Source organism: Hemiscyllium ocellatum, chromosome 46 (assembly GCF_020745735.1).
Source record: "Hemiscyllium ocellatum isolate sHemOce1 chromosome 46, sHemOce1.pat.X.cur, whole genome shotgun sequence".
Taxonomy (NCBI): Eukaryota; Metazoa; Chordata; class Chondrichthyes; order Orectolobiformes; family Hemiscylliidae; genus Hemiscyllium; species Hemiscyllium ocellatum.
This window is the reverse complement of record NC_083446.1, coordinates 9,672,603-9,688,162: the sequence shown is the minus strand read 5'-3', so window position 1 is coordinate 9,688,162 and position 15,560 is coordinate 9,672,603. Positions and strand designations below refer to the sequence as shown.

At 60.8% G+C, this 15,560-nt stretch overlaps 1 protein-coding gene across 1 annotated transcript in view; it reads left to right on the top strand.

Annotated features, from left to right (window-relative positions):
* Positions 1-14,082, top strand: part of atg2a (autophagy related 2A) — a 110,748-nt gene extending 96,666 nt beyond the window's left edge. Inside the window, exon 23 of the mRNA XM_060855520.1 lies at positions 13,026-14,082. Coding sequence (XP_060711503.1) covers positions 13,026-13,262 — 237 coding nt within the window. The 3' untranslated portion in view covers positions 13,263-14,082. The remainder of the gene's footprint in view (positions 1-13,025) is intronic.
* Positions 14,083-15,560: the final 1,478 nt, after the last annotated feature.

Here is a 15,560-nt window from a genome sequence, read left to right as displayed (position 1 = left end):
GATCAGGGACAGGGGATGGAGTGTGATGGAGATCAGGGACAGGGGATGGAGTGTGAGGGAGATCAGGGACAGGGGATGGGGTGTGAGGGAGATCAGGGACAGGGGATGGGGTGTGATGGGGATCAGGGACAGGGGATGGGGTGTGAGGGAGATCAGGGACAGGGGATGGGGTGTGATGGGGATCAGGGACAGGGGATGGGGTGTGAGGGAGATCAGGGACAGGGGATGGAGTGTGATGGAGATCAGGGACAGGGGATGGGGTGTGATGGGGATCAGGGACAGGGGATGGAGTGTGATGGAGATCAGGGACAGGGGATGGGGTGTGAGGGAGATCAGGGACAGGGGATGGGGTGTGAGGGAGATCAGGGACAGGGGATGGGGTGTGAGGGGGATCAGGGACAGGGGATGGAGTGTGAGGGGGATCAGGGACAGGGGATGGAGTGTGATGGAGATCAGGGACAGGGGATGGAGTGTGATGGAGATCAGGGACAGGGGATGGAGTGTGAGGGAGATCAGGGACAGGGGATGGGGTGTGAGGGAGATCAGGGACAGGGGATGGAGTGTGATGGAGATCAGGGACAGGGGATGGAGTGTGAGGGAGATCAGGGACAGGGGATGGGGTGTGATAGAGATCAGGGACAGGGGATGGGGTGTGAGGGGGATCAGGGACAGGGGATGGGGTGTGAGGGAGATCAGGGACAGGGGATGGAGTGTGATGGAGATCAGGGACAGGGGATGGAGTGTGAGGGAGATCAGGGACAGGGGATGGAGTGTGAGGGAGATCAGGGACAGGGGATGGGGTGTGATGGAGATTAGGGACAGGGGATGGGGTGTGATGGAGATTAGGGACAGGGGATGGGGTGTGATGGAGATCAGGGACAGGGGATGGAGTGTGATGGGGATCAGGGACAGGGGATGGGGTGTGATGGAGATCAGGGACAGGGGATGGGGTGTGAGGGGGATCAGGGACAGGGGATGGAGTGTGATGGGGATCAGGGACAGGGGATGGGGTGTGAGGGAGATCAGGGACAGGGGATGGGGTGTGATGGAGATTAGGGACAGGGGATGGGGTGTGATGGAGATTAGGGACAGGGGATGGGGTGTGAGGGAGATCAGGGACAGGGGATGGAGTGTGAGGGAGATCAGGGACAGGGGATGGGGGTGTGATGGGGATCAGGGACAGGGGATGGGGGTGTGAGGGAGATCAGGGACAGGGGATGGAGTGTGAGGGAGATCAGGGACAGGGGATGGAGTGTGATGGGGATCAGGGACAGGGGATGGGGGTGTGAGGGAGATCAGGGACAGGGGATGGAGTGTGAGGGGGATCAGGGACAGGGGATGGGGTGTGAGGGGGATCAGGGACAGGGGATGGAGTGTGAGGGGGATCAGGGACAGGGGATGGAGTGTGAGGGGGATCAGGGACAGGGGATGGGGTGTGAGGGAGATCAGGGACAGGGGATGGGGTGTGAGGGAGATCAGGGACAGGGGATGGGGTGTGATGGGGATCAGGGACAGGGGATGGAGTGTGAGGGGGATCAGGGACAGGGGATGGAGTGTGAGGGAGATCAGGGACAGGGGATGGAGTGTGATGGGGATCAGGGACAGGGGATGGGGGTGTGATGGGGATCAGGGACAGGGGATGGGGTGTGAGGGAGATCAGGGACAGGGGATGGGGTGTGAGGGAGATCAGGGACAGGGGATGGGGTGTGATGGGGATCAGGGACAGGGGATGGGGTGTGAGGGGGATCAGGGACAGGGGATGGGGGTGTGAGGGGGATCAGGGACAGGGGATGGAGTGTGAGGGAGATCAGGGACAGGGGATGGAGTGTGATGGGGATCAGGGACAGGGGATGGGGTGTGAGGGGGATCAGGGACAGGGGATGGAGTGTGATGGAGATCAGGGACAGGGGATGGGGTGTGAGGGAGATCAGGGACAGGGGATGGAGTGTGATGGGGATCAGGGACAGGGGATGGGGTGTGAGGGAGATCAGGGACAGGGGATGGAGTGTGAGGGAGATCAGGGACAGGGGATGGGGTGTGAGGGAGATCAGGGACAGGGGATGGGGTGTGATGGGGATCAGGGACAGGGGATGGGGTGTGATGGGGATCAGGGACAGGGGATGGGGTGTGATGGGGATCAGGGACAGGGGATGGAGTGTGAGGGAGATCAGGGACAGGGGATGGGGTGTGAGGGAGATCAGGGACAGGGGATGGGGTGTGATGGGGATCAGGGACAGGGGATGGAGTGTGATGGAGATCAGGGACAGGGGATGGGGTGTGAGGGAGATCAGGGACAGGGGATGGGGTGTGAGGGAGATCAGGGACAGGGGATGGGGTGTGAGGGAGATCAGGGACAGGGGATGGGGTGTGAGGGAGATCAGGGACAGGGGATGGGGTGTGATGGGGATCAGGGACAGGGGATGGGGGTGTGAGGGGGATCAGGGACAGGGGATGGAGTGTGATGGAGATCAGGGACAGGGGATGGGGTGTGAGGGAGATCAGGGACAGGGGATGGGGTGTGATGGGGATCAGGGACAGGGGATGGGGTGTGAGGGGGATCAGGGACAGGGGATGGAGTGTGAGGGAGATCAGGGACAGGGGATGGGGTGTGAGGGAGATCAGGGACAGGGGATGGGGTGTGATGGGGATCAGGGACAGGGGATGGGGTGTGAGGGAGATCAGGGACAGGGGATGGAGTGTGATGGGGATCAGGGACAGGGGATGGGGTGTGAGGGGGATCAGGGACAGGGGATGGAGTGTGATGGGGATCAGGGACAGGGGATGGGGTGTGATGGGGATCAGGGACAGGGGATGGGGTGTGATGGAGATCAGGGACAGGGGATGGGGTGTGATGGAGATCAGGGACAGGGGATGGGGTGTGAGGGAGATCAGGGACAGGGGATGGAGTGTGATGGAGATCAGGGACAGGGGATGGGGTGTGATGGGGATCAGGGACAGGGGATGGAGTGTGAGGGAGATCAGGGACAGGGGATGGGGGTGTGAGGGGGATCAGGGACAGGGGATGGGGGTGTGATGGGGATCAGGGACAGGGGATGGGGTGTGATGGAGATCAGGGACAGGGGATGGGGGTGTGAGGGGGATCAGGGACAGGGGATGGGGGTGTGAGGGGGATCAGGGACAGGGGATGGAGTGTGATGGAGATCAGGGACAGGGGATGGGGTGTGATGGGGATCAGGGACAGGGGATGGGGTGTGATGGGGATCAGGGACAGGGGATGGAGTGTGATGGGGATCAGGGACAGGGGATGGAGTGTGAGGGAGATCAGGGACAGGGGATGGGGTGTGATGGGGATCAGGGACAGGGGATGGAGTGTGAGGGAGATCAGGGACAGGGGATGGGGGTGTGAGGGGGATCAGGGACAGGGGATGGGGGTGTGATGGGGATCAGGGACAGGGGATGGGGTGTGATGGGGATCAGGGACAGGGGATGGAGTGTGATGGGGATCAGGGACAGGGGATGGGGTGTGAGGGGGATCAGGGACAGGGGATGGGGGTGTGATGGGGATCAGGGACAGGGGATGGGGTGTGAGGGGGATCAGGGACAGGGGATGGGGTGTGATGGGGATCAGGGACAGGGGATGGAGTGTGAGGGAGATCAGGGACAGGGGATGGGGGTGTGAGGGGGATCAGGGACAGGGGATGGGGGTGTGATGGGGATCAGGGACAGGGGATGGGGTGTGAGGGAGATCAGGGACAGGGGATGGGGTGTGAGGGAGATCAGGGACAGGGGATGGAGTGTGAGGGAGATCAGGGACAGGGATGGGGGTGTGATGGGGATCAGGGACAGGGGATGGGGTGTGATGGGGATCAGGGACAGGGGATGGAGTGTGATGGGGATCAGGGACAGGGGATGGGGTGTGATGGGGATCAGGGACAGGGGATGGAGTGTGAGGGGGATCAGGGACAGGGGATGGGGTGTGAGGGAGATCAGGGACAGGGGATGGAGTGTGATGGGGATCAGGGACAGGGGATGGGGTGTGATGGGGATCAGGGACAGGGGATGGGGTGTGATGGGGATCAGGGACAGGGGATGGGGTGTGATGGGGATCAGGGACAGGGGATGGAGTGTGAGGGGGATCAGGGACAGGGGATGGAGTGTGATGGGGATCAGGGACAGGGGATGGAGTGTGAGGGAGATCAGGGACAGGGGATGGGGTGTGATGGGGATCAGGGACAGGGGATGGAGTGTGATGGGGATCAGGGACAGGGGATGGGGTGTGATGGGGATCAGGGACAGGGGATGGGGTGTGATGGGGATCAGGGACAGGGGATGGAGTGTGAGGGAGATCAGGGACAGGGGATGGGGTGTGATGGGGATCAGGGACAGGGGATGGGGTGTGATGGGGATCAGGGACAGGGGATGGGGTGTGATGGGGATCAGGGACAGGGGATGGAGTGTGAGGGAGATCAGGGACAGGGGATGGGGTGTGAGGGGGATCAGGGACAGGGGATGGAGTGTGAGGGAGATCAGGGACAGGGGATGGGGTGTGAGGGGGATCAGGGACAGGGGATGGGGTGTGATGGGGATCAGGGACAGGGGATGGGGTGTGATGGGGATCAGGGACAGGGGATGGAGTGTGAGGGAGATCAGGGACAGGGGATGGGGTGTGAGGGAGATCAGGGACAGGGGATGGGGTGTGATGGGGATCAGGGACAGGGGATGGAGTGTGAGGGAGATCAGGGACAGGGGATGGGGTGTGAGGGAGATCAGGGACAGGGGATGGGGTGTGAGGGAGATCAGGGACAGGGGATGGGGTGTGATGGAGATCAGGGACAGGGGATGGGGTGTGATGGGGATCAGGGACAGGGGATGGAGTGTGATGGGGATCAGGGACAGGGGATGGAGTGTGAGGGGGATCAGGGACAGGGGATGGAGTGTGAGGGAGATCAGGGACAGGGGATGGGGTGTGATGGAGATCAGGGACAGGGGATGGAGTGTGATGGGGATCAGGGACAGGGGATGGGGTGTGAGGGGGATCAGGGACAGGGGATGGGGTGTGATGGGGATCAGGGACAGGGGATGGGGTGTGAGGGGGATCAGGGACAGGGGATGGAGTGTGAGGGGGATCAGGGACAGGGGATGGAGTGTGAGGGAGATCAGGGACAGGGGATGGGGTGTGATGGGGATCAGGGACAGGGGATGGGGTGTGATGGAGATCAGGGACAGGGGATGGGGTGTGAGGGAGATCAGGGACAGGGGATGGAGTGTGATGGAGATCAGGGACAGGGGATGGGGTGTGATGGGGATCAGGGACAGGGGATGGAGTGTGAGGGAGATCAGGGACAGGGGATGGGGGTGTGAGGGGGATCAGGGACAGGGGATGGGGGTGTGATGGGGATCAGGGACAGGGGATGGGGTGTGATGGAGATCAGGGACAGGGGATGGGGGTGTGAGGGGGATCAGGGACAGGGGATGGGGGTGTGAGGGGGATCAGGGACAGGGGATGGAGTGTGATGGAGATCAGGGACAGGGGATGGGGTGTGATGGGGATCAGGGACAGGGGATGGGGTGTGATGGGGATCAGGGACAGGGGATGGAGTGTGAGGGAGATCAGGGACAGGGGATGGGGGTGTGAGGGGGATCAGGGACAGGGGATGGGGGTGTGATGGGGATCAGGGACAGGGGATGGGGTGTGATGGGGATCAGGGACAGGGGATGGAGTGTGATGGGGATCAGGGACAGGGGATGGGGTGTGATGGGGATCAGGGACAGGGGATGGGGTGTGAGGGGGATCAGGGACAGGGGATGGGGTGTGATGGGGATCAGGGACAGGGGATGGGGTGTGAGGGGGATCAGGGACAGGGGATGGGGTGTGAGGGAGATCAGGGACAGGGGATGGGGGTGTGAGGGAGATCAGGGACAGGGGATGGGGTGTGATGGAGATCAGGGACAGGGGATGGGGGTGTGAGGGGGATCAGGGACAGGGGATGGGGTGTGATGGAGATCAGGGACAGGGGATGGAGTGTGATGGGGATCAGGGACAGGGGATGGGGTGTGATGGAGATCAGGGACAGGGGATGGGGTGTGATGGGGATCAGGGACAGGGGATGGGGTGTGATGGAGATCAGGGACAGGGGATGGAGTGTGATGGGGATCAGGGACAGGGGATGGGGTGTGATGGAGATCAGGGACAGGGGATGGGGTGTGATGGGGATCAGGGACAGGGGATGGAGTGTGAGGGAGATCAGGGACAGGGGATGGGGGTGTGAGGGGGATCAGGGACAGGGGATGGGGGTGTGATGGGGATCAGGGACAGGGGATGGGGTGTGATGGAGATCAGGGACAGGGGATGGGGGTGTGAGGGGGATCAGGGACAGGGGATGGGGGTGTGAGGGGGATCAGGGACAGGGGATGGAGTGTGATGGAGATCAGGGACAGGGGATGGGGTGTGATGGGGATCAGGGACAGGGGATGGGGTGTGATGGGGATCAGGGACAGGGGATGGGGTGTGATGGAGATCAGGGACAGGGGATGGAGTGTGAGGGAGATCAGGGACAGGGGATGGGGTGTGATGGGGATCAGGGACAGGGGATGGAGTGTGAGGGAGATCAGGGACAGGGGATGGAGTGTGATGGGGATCAGGGACAGGGGATGGGGGTGTGATGGGGATCAGGGACAGGGGATGGGGTGTGATGGGGATCAGGGACAGGGGATGGAGTGTGAGGGAGATCAGGGACAGGGGATGGGGTGTGAGGGAGATCAGGGACAGGGGATGGGGGTGTGAGGGGGATCAGGGACAGGGGATGGGGGTGTGATGGGGATCAGGGACAGGGGATGGGGTGTGATGGGGATCAGGGACAGGGGATGGAGTGTGATGGGGATCAGGGACAGGGGATGGGGGTGTGATGGGGATCAGGGACAGGGGATGGGGTGTGAGGGGGATCAGGGACAGGGGATGGGGTGTGATGGGGATCAGGGACAGGGGATGGGGTGTGAGGGGGATCAGGGACAGGGGATGGGGTGTGAGGGAGATCAGGGACAGGGGATGGGGGTGTGAGGGAGATCAGGGACAGGGGATGGGGTGTGATGGAGATCAGGGACAGGGGATGGGGGTGTGAGGGGGATCAGGGACAGGGGATGGGGTGTGATGGGGATCAGGGACAGGGGATGGAGTGTGAGGGAGATCAGGGACAGGGGATGGGGGTGTGAGGGGGATCAGGGACAGGGGATGGGGGTGTGATGGGGATCAGGGACAGGGGATGGGGTGTGAGGGAGATCAGGGACAGGGGATGGGGTGTGAGGGAGATCAGGGACAGGGGATGGAGTGTGAGGGAGATCAGGGACAGGGGATGGGGGTGTGATGGGGATCAGGGACAGGGGATGGGGTGTGATGGGGATCAGGGACAGGGGATGGAGTGTGATGGGGATCAGGGACAGGGGATGGGGTGTGATGGGGATCAGGGACAGGGGATGGGGTGTGATGGGGATCAGGGACAGGGGATGGAGTGTGAGGGGGATCAGGGACAGGGGATGGGGTGTGAGGGAGATCAGGGACAGGGGATGGAGTGTGATGGGGATCAGGGACAGGGGATGGAGTGTGAGGGAGATCAGGGACAGGGGATGGGGTGTGATGGGGATCAGGGACAGGGGATGGAGTGTGATGGGGATCAGGGACAGGGGATGGGGTGTGATGGGGATCAGGGACAGGGGATGGGGTGTGATGGGGATCAGGGACAGGGGATGGAGTGTGAGGGAGATCAGGGACAGGGGATGGGGTGTGATGGGGATCAGGGACAGGGGATGGAGTGTGATGGAGATCAGGGACAGGGGATGGGGTGTGAGGGAGATCAGGGACAGGGGATGGAGTGTGAGGGAGATCAGGGACAGGGGATGGAGTGTGATGGGGATCAGGGACAGGGGATGGAGTGTGATGGGGATCAGGGACAGGGGATGGGGTGTGATGGGGATCAGGGACAGGGGATGGGGTGTGATGGGGATCAGGGACAGGGGATGGAGTGTGAGGGAGATCAGGGACAGGGGATGGGGTGTGAGGGGGATCAGGGACAGGGGATGGGGTGTGATGGGGATCAGGGACAGGGGATGGAGTGTGAGGGAGATCAGGGACAGGGGATGGGGTGTGAGGGAGATCAGGGACAGGGGATGGGGTGTGAGGGGGATCAGGGACAGGGGATGGGGTGTGATGGGGATCAGGGACAGGGGATGGAGTGTGAGGGAGATCAGGGACAGGGGATGGAGTGTGAGGGAGATCAGGGACAGGGGATGGGGTGTGAGGGGGATCAGGGACAGGGGATGGGGTGTGAGGGGGATCAGGGACAGGGGATGGGGTGTGAGGGGGATCAGGGACAGGGGATGGGGTGTGAGGGGATCAGGGACAGGGGATGGGGTGTGAGGGGGATCAGGGACAGGGGATGGGGTGTGATGGAGATCAGGGACAGGGGATGGAGTGTGAGGGAGATCAGGGACAGGGGATGGGGTGTGAGGGAGATCAGGGACAGGGGATGGAGTGTGAGGGGGATCAGGGACAGGGGATGGAGTGTGATGGGGATCAGGGACAGGGGATGGAGTGTGAGGGAGATCAGGGACAGGGGATGGGGTGTGAAGGAGATCAGGGACAGGGGATGGAGTGTGAGGGAGATCAGGGACAGGGGATGGAGTGTGATGGGGATCAGGGACAGGGGATGGAGTGTGAGGGGGATCAGGGACAGGGGATGGTGTGAGAGGGGGATCAGGGACAGGGGATGGGGTGTGATGGGGATCAGGGACAGGGGATGGGGTGTGATGGAGATCAGGGACAGGGGATGGAGTGTGATGGGGATCAGGGACAGGGGATGGAGTGTGAGGGAGATCAGGGACAGGGGATGGGGGTGTGAGGGAGATCAGGGACAGGGGATGGGGTGTGAGGGAGATCAGGGACAGGGGATGGGGTGTGAGGGAGATCAGGGACAGGGGATGGAGTGTGATGGGGATCAGGGACAGGGGATGGGGTGTGAGGGAGATCAGGGACAGGGGATGGAGTGTGATGGAGATCAGGGACAGGGGATGGGGGTGTGAGGGAGATCAGGGACAGGGGATGGAGTGTGAGGGAGATCAGGGACAGGGGATGGGGTGTGATGGAGATCAGGGACAGGGGATGGGGTGTGAGGGAGATCAGGGACAGGGGATGGAGTGTGATGGAGATCAGGGACAGGGGATGGGGTGTGAGGGAGATCAGGGACAGGGGATGGGGTGTGAGGGAGATCAGGGACAGGGGATGGGGTGTGAGGGAGATCAGGGACAGGGGATGGGGTGTGAGGGAGATCAGGGACAGGGGATGGGGTGTGAGGGAGATCAGGGACAGGGGATGGGGTGTGAGGGAGATCAGGGACAGGGGATGGAGTGTGATGGGGATCAGGGACGGGGGATGGGGTGTGAGGGAGATCAGGGACAGGGGATGGGGTGTGATGGAGATCAGGGACAGGGGATGGGGTGTGAGGGAGATCAGGGACGGGGGATGGGGTGTGAGGGGGATCAGGGACAGGGGATGGGGTGTGAGGGAGATCAGGGACAGGGGATGGGGTGTGAGGGAGATCAGGGACGGGGGATGGGGTGTGAGGGAGATCAGGGACGGGGGATGGGGTGTGAGGGGGATCAGGGACAGGGGATGGGGTGTGAGGGAGATCAGGGACGGGGGATGGGGTGTGAGGGAGATCAGGGACAGGGAATGGGGTGTGAGGGAGATCAGGGACGGGGGATGGGGGTGTGAGGGAGATCAGGGACGGGGGATGGGGTGTGAGGGAGATCAGGGACGGGGGATGGGGTGTGAGGGAGATCAGGGACAGGGGATGGAGTGTGAGGGGAGATCAGGGACGGGGGATGGGGGTGTCTCAGCCAATCTCAGCTGCAGTCAGTTGTGGTGCCAGTGGTATCCTGGGTAACCAGCTTGCAGGTGGCAAGACCTGCTGTGCCTGGGCCAACACATGTCCCGCAGCCAGCCACAGCCTCGGGACCCTCGGGGGTGCATTGGGGAGGTCCTCGGTTTAAAACGCCTCGTCAGACAAGAGGCACTGCGGCCCTCCCTCAGCACCGCGCTGGAGCGCCGTTCAAACCACTCCCGGCTTGAGGCTCTCGATTTGGGGCACAGACACATGCCCTTCCAACCCAGAGCCTGGCACCTGTCTCCTGCTGCTGTCCTCCTGGGTCTGAGTGAGGCCTAGCCTCCGTAACGTGGCGGAGGATGAGCGAGCGGCCGTTGACTCCGTTTGTGGCCTGGTTCCTGTGGGGGCATGGGAAAAGGGCACTGTGGGATGGTCAGGCAGTCCTCTGTTTGATGTAACAACGTTGTTGCTAACCGTTGATCCATCAAAGGGCCGAATGGCCTGCTCCCCCTGCTATTGTCAGTGCTGAATGTCTCAGTTGGCCATTCTGATGATATGACCTGCCTTCAGTCCGGTGCAGGTACACAATCCTTGATCCGAAAAGCTCGGAAGTCCGAAATGAGTGTGGAGCGTTGGCGTGCGAACGTGTGACCAAACTCCACACCCACTCGAGCCACACCACTCAGTTGTGGCGTGGCTCACTGCTGGCAGGGACCAATTGCGTCTCAGCGCTCTTGTATTACTCACACAAATTCAGTCAATTTTTTTTTATTTCACCGTGAAAATGCCATTTATTCTGAAACCCACCGAAAGACTGGCCCCCCAAGGATCTCGGATGAAGGATCGTGTGCCTATCCTGGTACTGCGGGTGGTGGGCTTAGTTCAAGGGGGAGCTGCATGGGGCTTGAGACCAGAAGGAGTGACTGTCAAGTGACTACAGGGCCCGGGCCTCAGGAAGGAAGGACTGACCTTGGATGGGGGCGTAGCTCAGATCAATCCTGGGGTTGCAAGGGTTAAATGAGTTGGGTGGGGGGGGAGACAGAGGGATGTAAGATTATCAGGGCTACACAGGGCTGTCGAGCTGAGGTAGAAGCCTTGATCTTATTGAATGGCGGAACAGGCAACCAGTTCCTGGTTCGTATGTCGGTAGAATACGTGTGTTCCCCTGAGCGGAGGGTATTAAAGGGTGATCTAACCGAAGGGTTTAGGACGATTAAAGGTCAGGTCAAGAGAGAAGCGATCCCCTCTGCGTTCGGGATGGGGGTGTCTGATCAGTCCAGGGCAAGGGAGCCTGAAACCGAGAACCAGGCGCAGCCCCTGGAGGGAGAGGGGTCAGGAAATAATTCCTCACCCGACGAGGCCAGGAGATCCAGAATTCTGGCCCTTCTCCCCAGCCACTGGAATCTGAAGGAAGGCGGAGAGCGTTGCCATGGGTCGAACTGACTCATCCCATCGTCCTGGGTCCCACACCGGCCCATCTAGATTGAGAATCAAGCTGCGACGCGTCTGAAAATCTGGAATTACCTCGCTGGGGACAGGCTGAGGCCGTTCAGCCCCTCCAACACGTCCTGCCAGTCAGTCAGGGCTGACTCACATCATGGCACCCATCTCAGGCCTTTTGCTCACGGGCGGGGGTTAAGAGATGGAGAACCAAGTGGTGGGCAGTCATTTCTTCCCACACAGGCTGGTGCAGATGTCAATCGCTGTCCCAGTTCCAGTCCAAACGCTGGGGATCAGGTGGCTCAGTGGTTAGCACTGCTGCCTCACCACCAGTGACCTGGGTTCGATTCCTGCCTCGGGTGACTGTCTGTGCGGGGTTTGCACGTTCTCTCCCCATATCTGCGTGGGGTTTCCTCCCACAGTCCAAAGATGTGCAGGATTGGGGGGAATTGGCCATGCTAAATTGTCCCATAGTGCCCAGGGATGTGCAGGTTAGGGTGGATTGGCCGTGCTAAATTGTCCCATAGTGCCCAGGGATGTGCAGGTTAGGGTGGATTGGCCGTGCTAAATTGTCCCATAGTGCCCAGGGATGTGCAGGTTAGGGTGGATTGGCCGTGCTAAATTGTCCCATAGTGCCCAGGGATGTGCAGGTTAGGGTGGATTGGCCGTGCTAAATTGTCCCATAGTGCCCAGGGATGTGCAGGTTAGGGTGGATTGGCCGTGCTAAATTGTCCCATAGTGTCCAGGGATGTGTAGGTTAGGGTGGATTGGCCGTGCTAAATTGTCCCATAGTGTCCAGGGATAGAACATAGAACATAGAAGGATACAGCGCAGTACAGGCCCTTCGGCCCTCGATGTTGCGCCGACCGAGTCCTACCTAACCTATACTAGCCCAATAACTTCCAAATGCCTATCCAATGCCCGCTTAAATGAACATAAAGAAGGAGAGTTCACCACTGATACGGGCAGGGCATTCCATGAACTCACAACCCGCTGTGTGAAGAATCTACCCCTAACATCTGTCCTATACCTACCACCCCTTAATTTAAAGCTATGTCCCCTAGTAACACCTGACTCCATTAGCGGTAAAAGGTTCTTAGTATCTACCCTATCTAAACCCCTAATCATCTTATACACTTCTATCAGATCTCCCCTAAACCTTCTCTTCTCCAATGAGAACAGCCCCAAGTGCCTCAGCCTTTCCTCATAAGATTTTCCTACCATTCCAGGCAACATCCTGGTAAACCTCCTCTGCACTCGTTCTAAAGCTTCCACATCCTTCCTATAGTATGGCGACCAAAACTGCACACGATACTCCAGATGAGGCCTCACCAGAGGTGTAGGTTAGGGTGGATTGGCCGTGCTAAATTGTCCCATAGTGTCCAGGGATGTGCAGGTTAGGGTGGATTGGCCGTGCTAAATTGTCCCATAGTGTCCAGGGATGTGCAGGTTAGGGTGTGTTATCCACAGGAAGTGCGCGGTTAGAGTTTGGGAGGTGGTGGGTGTGGGTGGGATGCTCTTTGGAGGGTTGGTGTGGCCCCGATGGGCCGAATGGCCTGCCTCCACATTGTAGCAGTTCTAGCCCCCTGAGCGTGGTTGATGTTGCCCAGTCGGGGGGAGGGGGGAGGTGCATGGAGGTCGGGGGTCGCGTGCTGAGCAACCGAGAGGGGCCGAACGTGCTGCTGTTGTCCCTGTAGCCCCCCCCTCTCCCCGAACGCTAACCTCGGTGCTCTCTCCTCCCGCCTCTAGGGGGTCATCGACACAGCCCAGACCATCTGTGAGGTGGCGACCCGGGGTCACGAGCAGAAGGGCATCACGGGGGCGGTGGGCGGGGTCCTGAGGCAGATCCCGCCCACCGTGGTCAAGCCGCTCATCGTGGCCACTGAGGCCACCTCGAACCTCCTGGGGGGCATGCGCAACCAGATCAAGCCGGACGCTCGGAAGGAGGACAGCCTGAAGTGGCGCACCGACGAGGGCCAGGAGTAGGCCTCTGCCCAGCACCCACCCCCCCTCCATCCCCCCAACTCCCCCTCGCTCTGTCTCCCCTCGGAGTCGCCTGGTTCCAGGAACGGCGGGCGGGTGCAGGAGGTGAGACCGACGCGGGCACACAGAGAGAGAGAGGCCCACTCGTCGTCCAAGAGGTGATGGGGGAGCTGGGGGCGTGAGGGTGGGGAAGGTATCCTCCCCACCGTCTCTGTGAGCCCGTACCCCGAAAGGCTCACATTGTTGGTGGGGGGAGAGGTTGAAGACTGTTCGACTCAGACCCCCTTCCGGCACTCTCCCCATCGCCACCGGCCTTGGTGCAGCGGCCTCAGAAGGTGGGATCGCTCACTCGATTTGGAAGGGACTTTGGGACTGGCGTGGCCCGGATTGTACCCACACCCCACACCCCAGCCTACCTCCTGTCTCACCGCTCTCCCCTGTGCAGACACACACACACACACACACACACACACACACACACACACCCCCCTACACATACAGGCACACAAATCTATACAGAAGGCAAAGTGTGCAAAGGTCTCCCCGTCTCTCTCTTTCCTCTCTTCTCTTTCTCTGTTTTCTCTCACTGTATTTGCTCTCTCTTTTCTGTCTTCTCTCTCTCTCTCCCTCTTTTCTTTCTCTTTTCTGTCTTCTCTCTCTTTCTTTTCTCTTCCTCCCTCTCTCTCTCTTTTCTGTCTCCTCTCTCTCTCCCCCCCCGTCGCGCTCTCTCTCCCCCCCCGTCGCGCTCTCTCTCCCCCCCCCGTCGCGCTCTCTCTCCCCCCCCCGTCGCGCTCTCTCTCCCCCCCCCGTCGCGCTCTCTCTCTCCCCCCCCCGTCGCGCTCTCTCTCCCCCCCCCGTCGCGCTCTCTCTCCCCCCCGTCGCGCTCTCTCTCCCCCCCGTCGCGCTCTCTCTCCCCCCGTCGCGCTCTCTCTCCCCCCCGTCGCGCTCTCTCTCCCCCCCGTCGCGCGCTCTCTCCCCCCCCCCGTCGCGCGCTCTCTCCCCCCCCCGTCGCACTCTCTCTCCCCCCCCGTCGCGCTCTCTCTCCCCCCCGTCGCGCTCTCTCTCCCCCCCCCCCCGTCGCGCTCTCTCTCCCCCCCGTCGCCCTCGCTCTCCCCCCCCCCGTCGCGCTCTCTCTCCCCCCTGTCGCCCTCGCTCTCCCCCCCCCGTCGCGCTCGCTCTCTCCCCCTGTCTCCACACCGAGTGGACTCCTAGGGTGGATGTGCGTGCAGGGGAGGATGGGGGTCAGTGCAGGTGTTGGGGGGGGGGGGGGGGGTGGGTGGGTGAGAATGCCCGAGCTGTTGGCTCCCTGTCCAGGAGCAGGAGGCTCCTTTCCAGCCCACAGTGTTGCTGCCACGTGCCCATCGTTATCCTCTTCAGGAAGGTGCTGTGCTTCAGCACCACAACAGCACAGACCCTCTGCCCTCACTCCCTCTGCCCTCACTCCCTCTCTCCCTCGTCCATCTCTCCCTCGTCCCTCCCCCCACTCCCCCCCCCCACTTCCCCCCTCCTCCCACTCCCCCTCACCCTGTCACCCCCTCCCCCCTCCATCTCCCTTCCCCCCCCTCCATCTCCCTCCCCCCCCCCCCTCCATCTCCCCGCCACCCCCCCCCCCCCCCCCATCTCCCCGCCACCACCCCCCCTTCCATCTCTCTTCCCTTCTCTCAGATGTAAACCCATCTGCTGAACTGAGCTTTCCCTAGCGTGGCTCACTGTCCCACTTACATCCTGTGGAGCACCTCGAAGATGTTTTCCATGTCAAAGGCCCTATACAAATGCACATTGTTGACGTTGTGAAGACTGAATCTCAAAGAGAATATATATGACAGGATTGGCGGGGGGGGGTGGAGGGTCAGGTTGGCCTGAAGGAGGCTGTCAGAGCTAACATAGCTTTAAAAATTTTATATGTTTTAAAACGGTCAACCATTACCCCATGAATTTGGATTGTTTTAATTGTTTTTACATGAATGGAGCAATATTTAGGAGCTGGGAAGAGTTAGACTCGCTTGTCCCACTCTCCCTGGCGATATTATTTGCAGTGAGTGTGTGGAAGGGGCTTTGAGATATTTGAGAATCTATCATACGCAGTATGTGTATATGAGAGAATTTTTCAGGTTAAATTTTGGTGACAGTACTCACCCATTAATAATCACTAAGCTCAACGTCGTGTCATGGGGCCTAACAATTCCAAACAGTTGTGTGTTTTTCACAGTCAGTCCCTTTTGTGCCCTTCCCCCATTATCAGATCCTCTCCCCCACCTACAATGGGGATTTCCAACGTAAACATGTCACAGCACCCTCCTC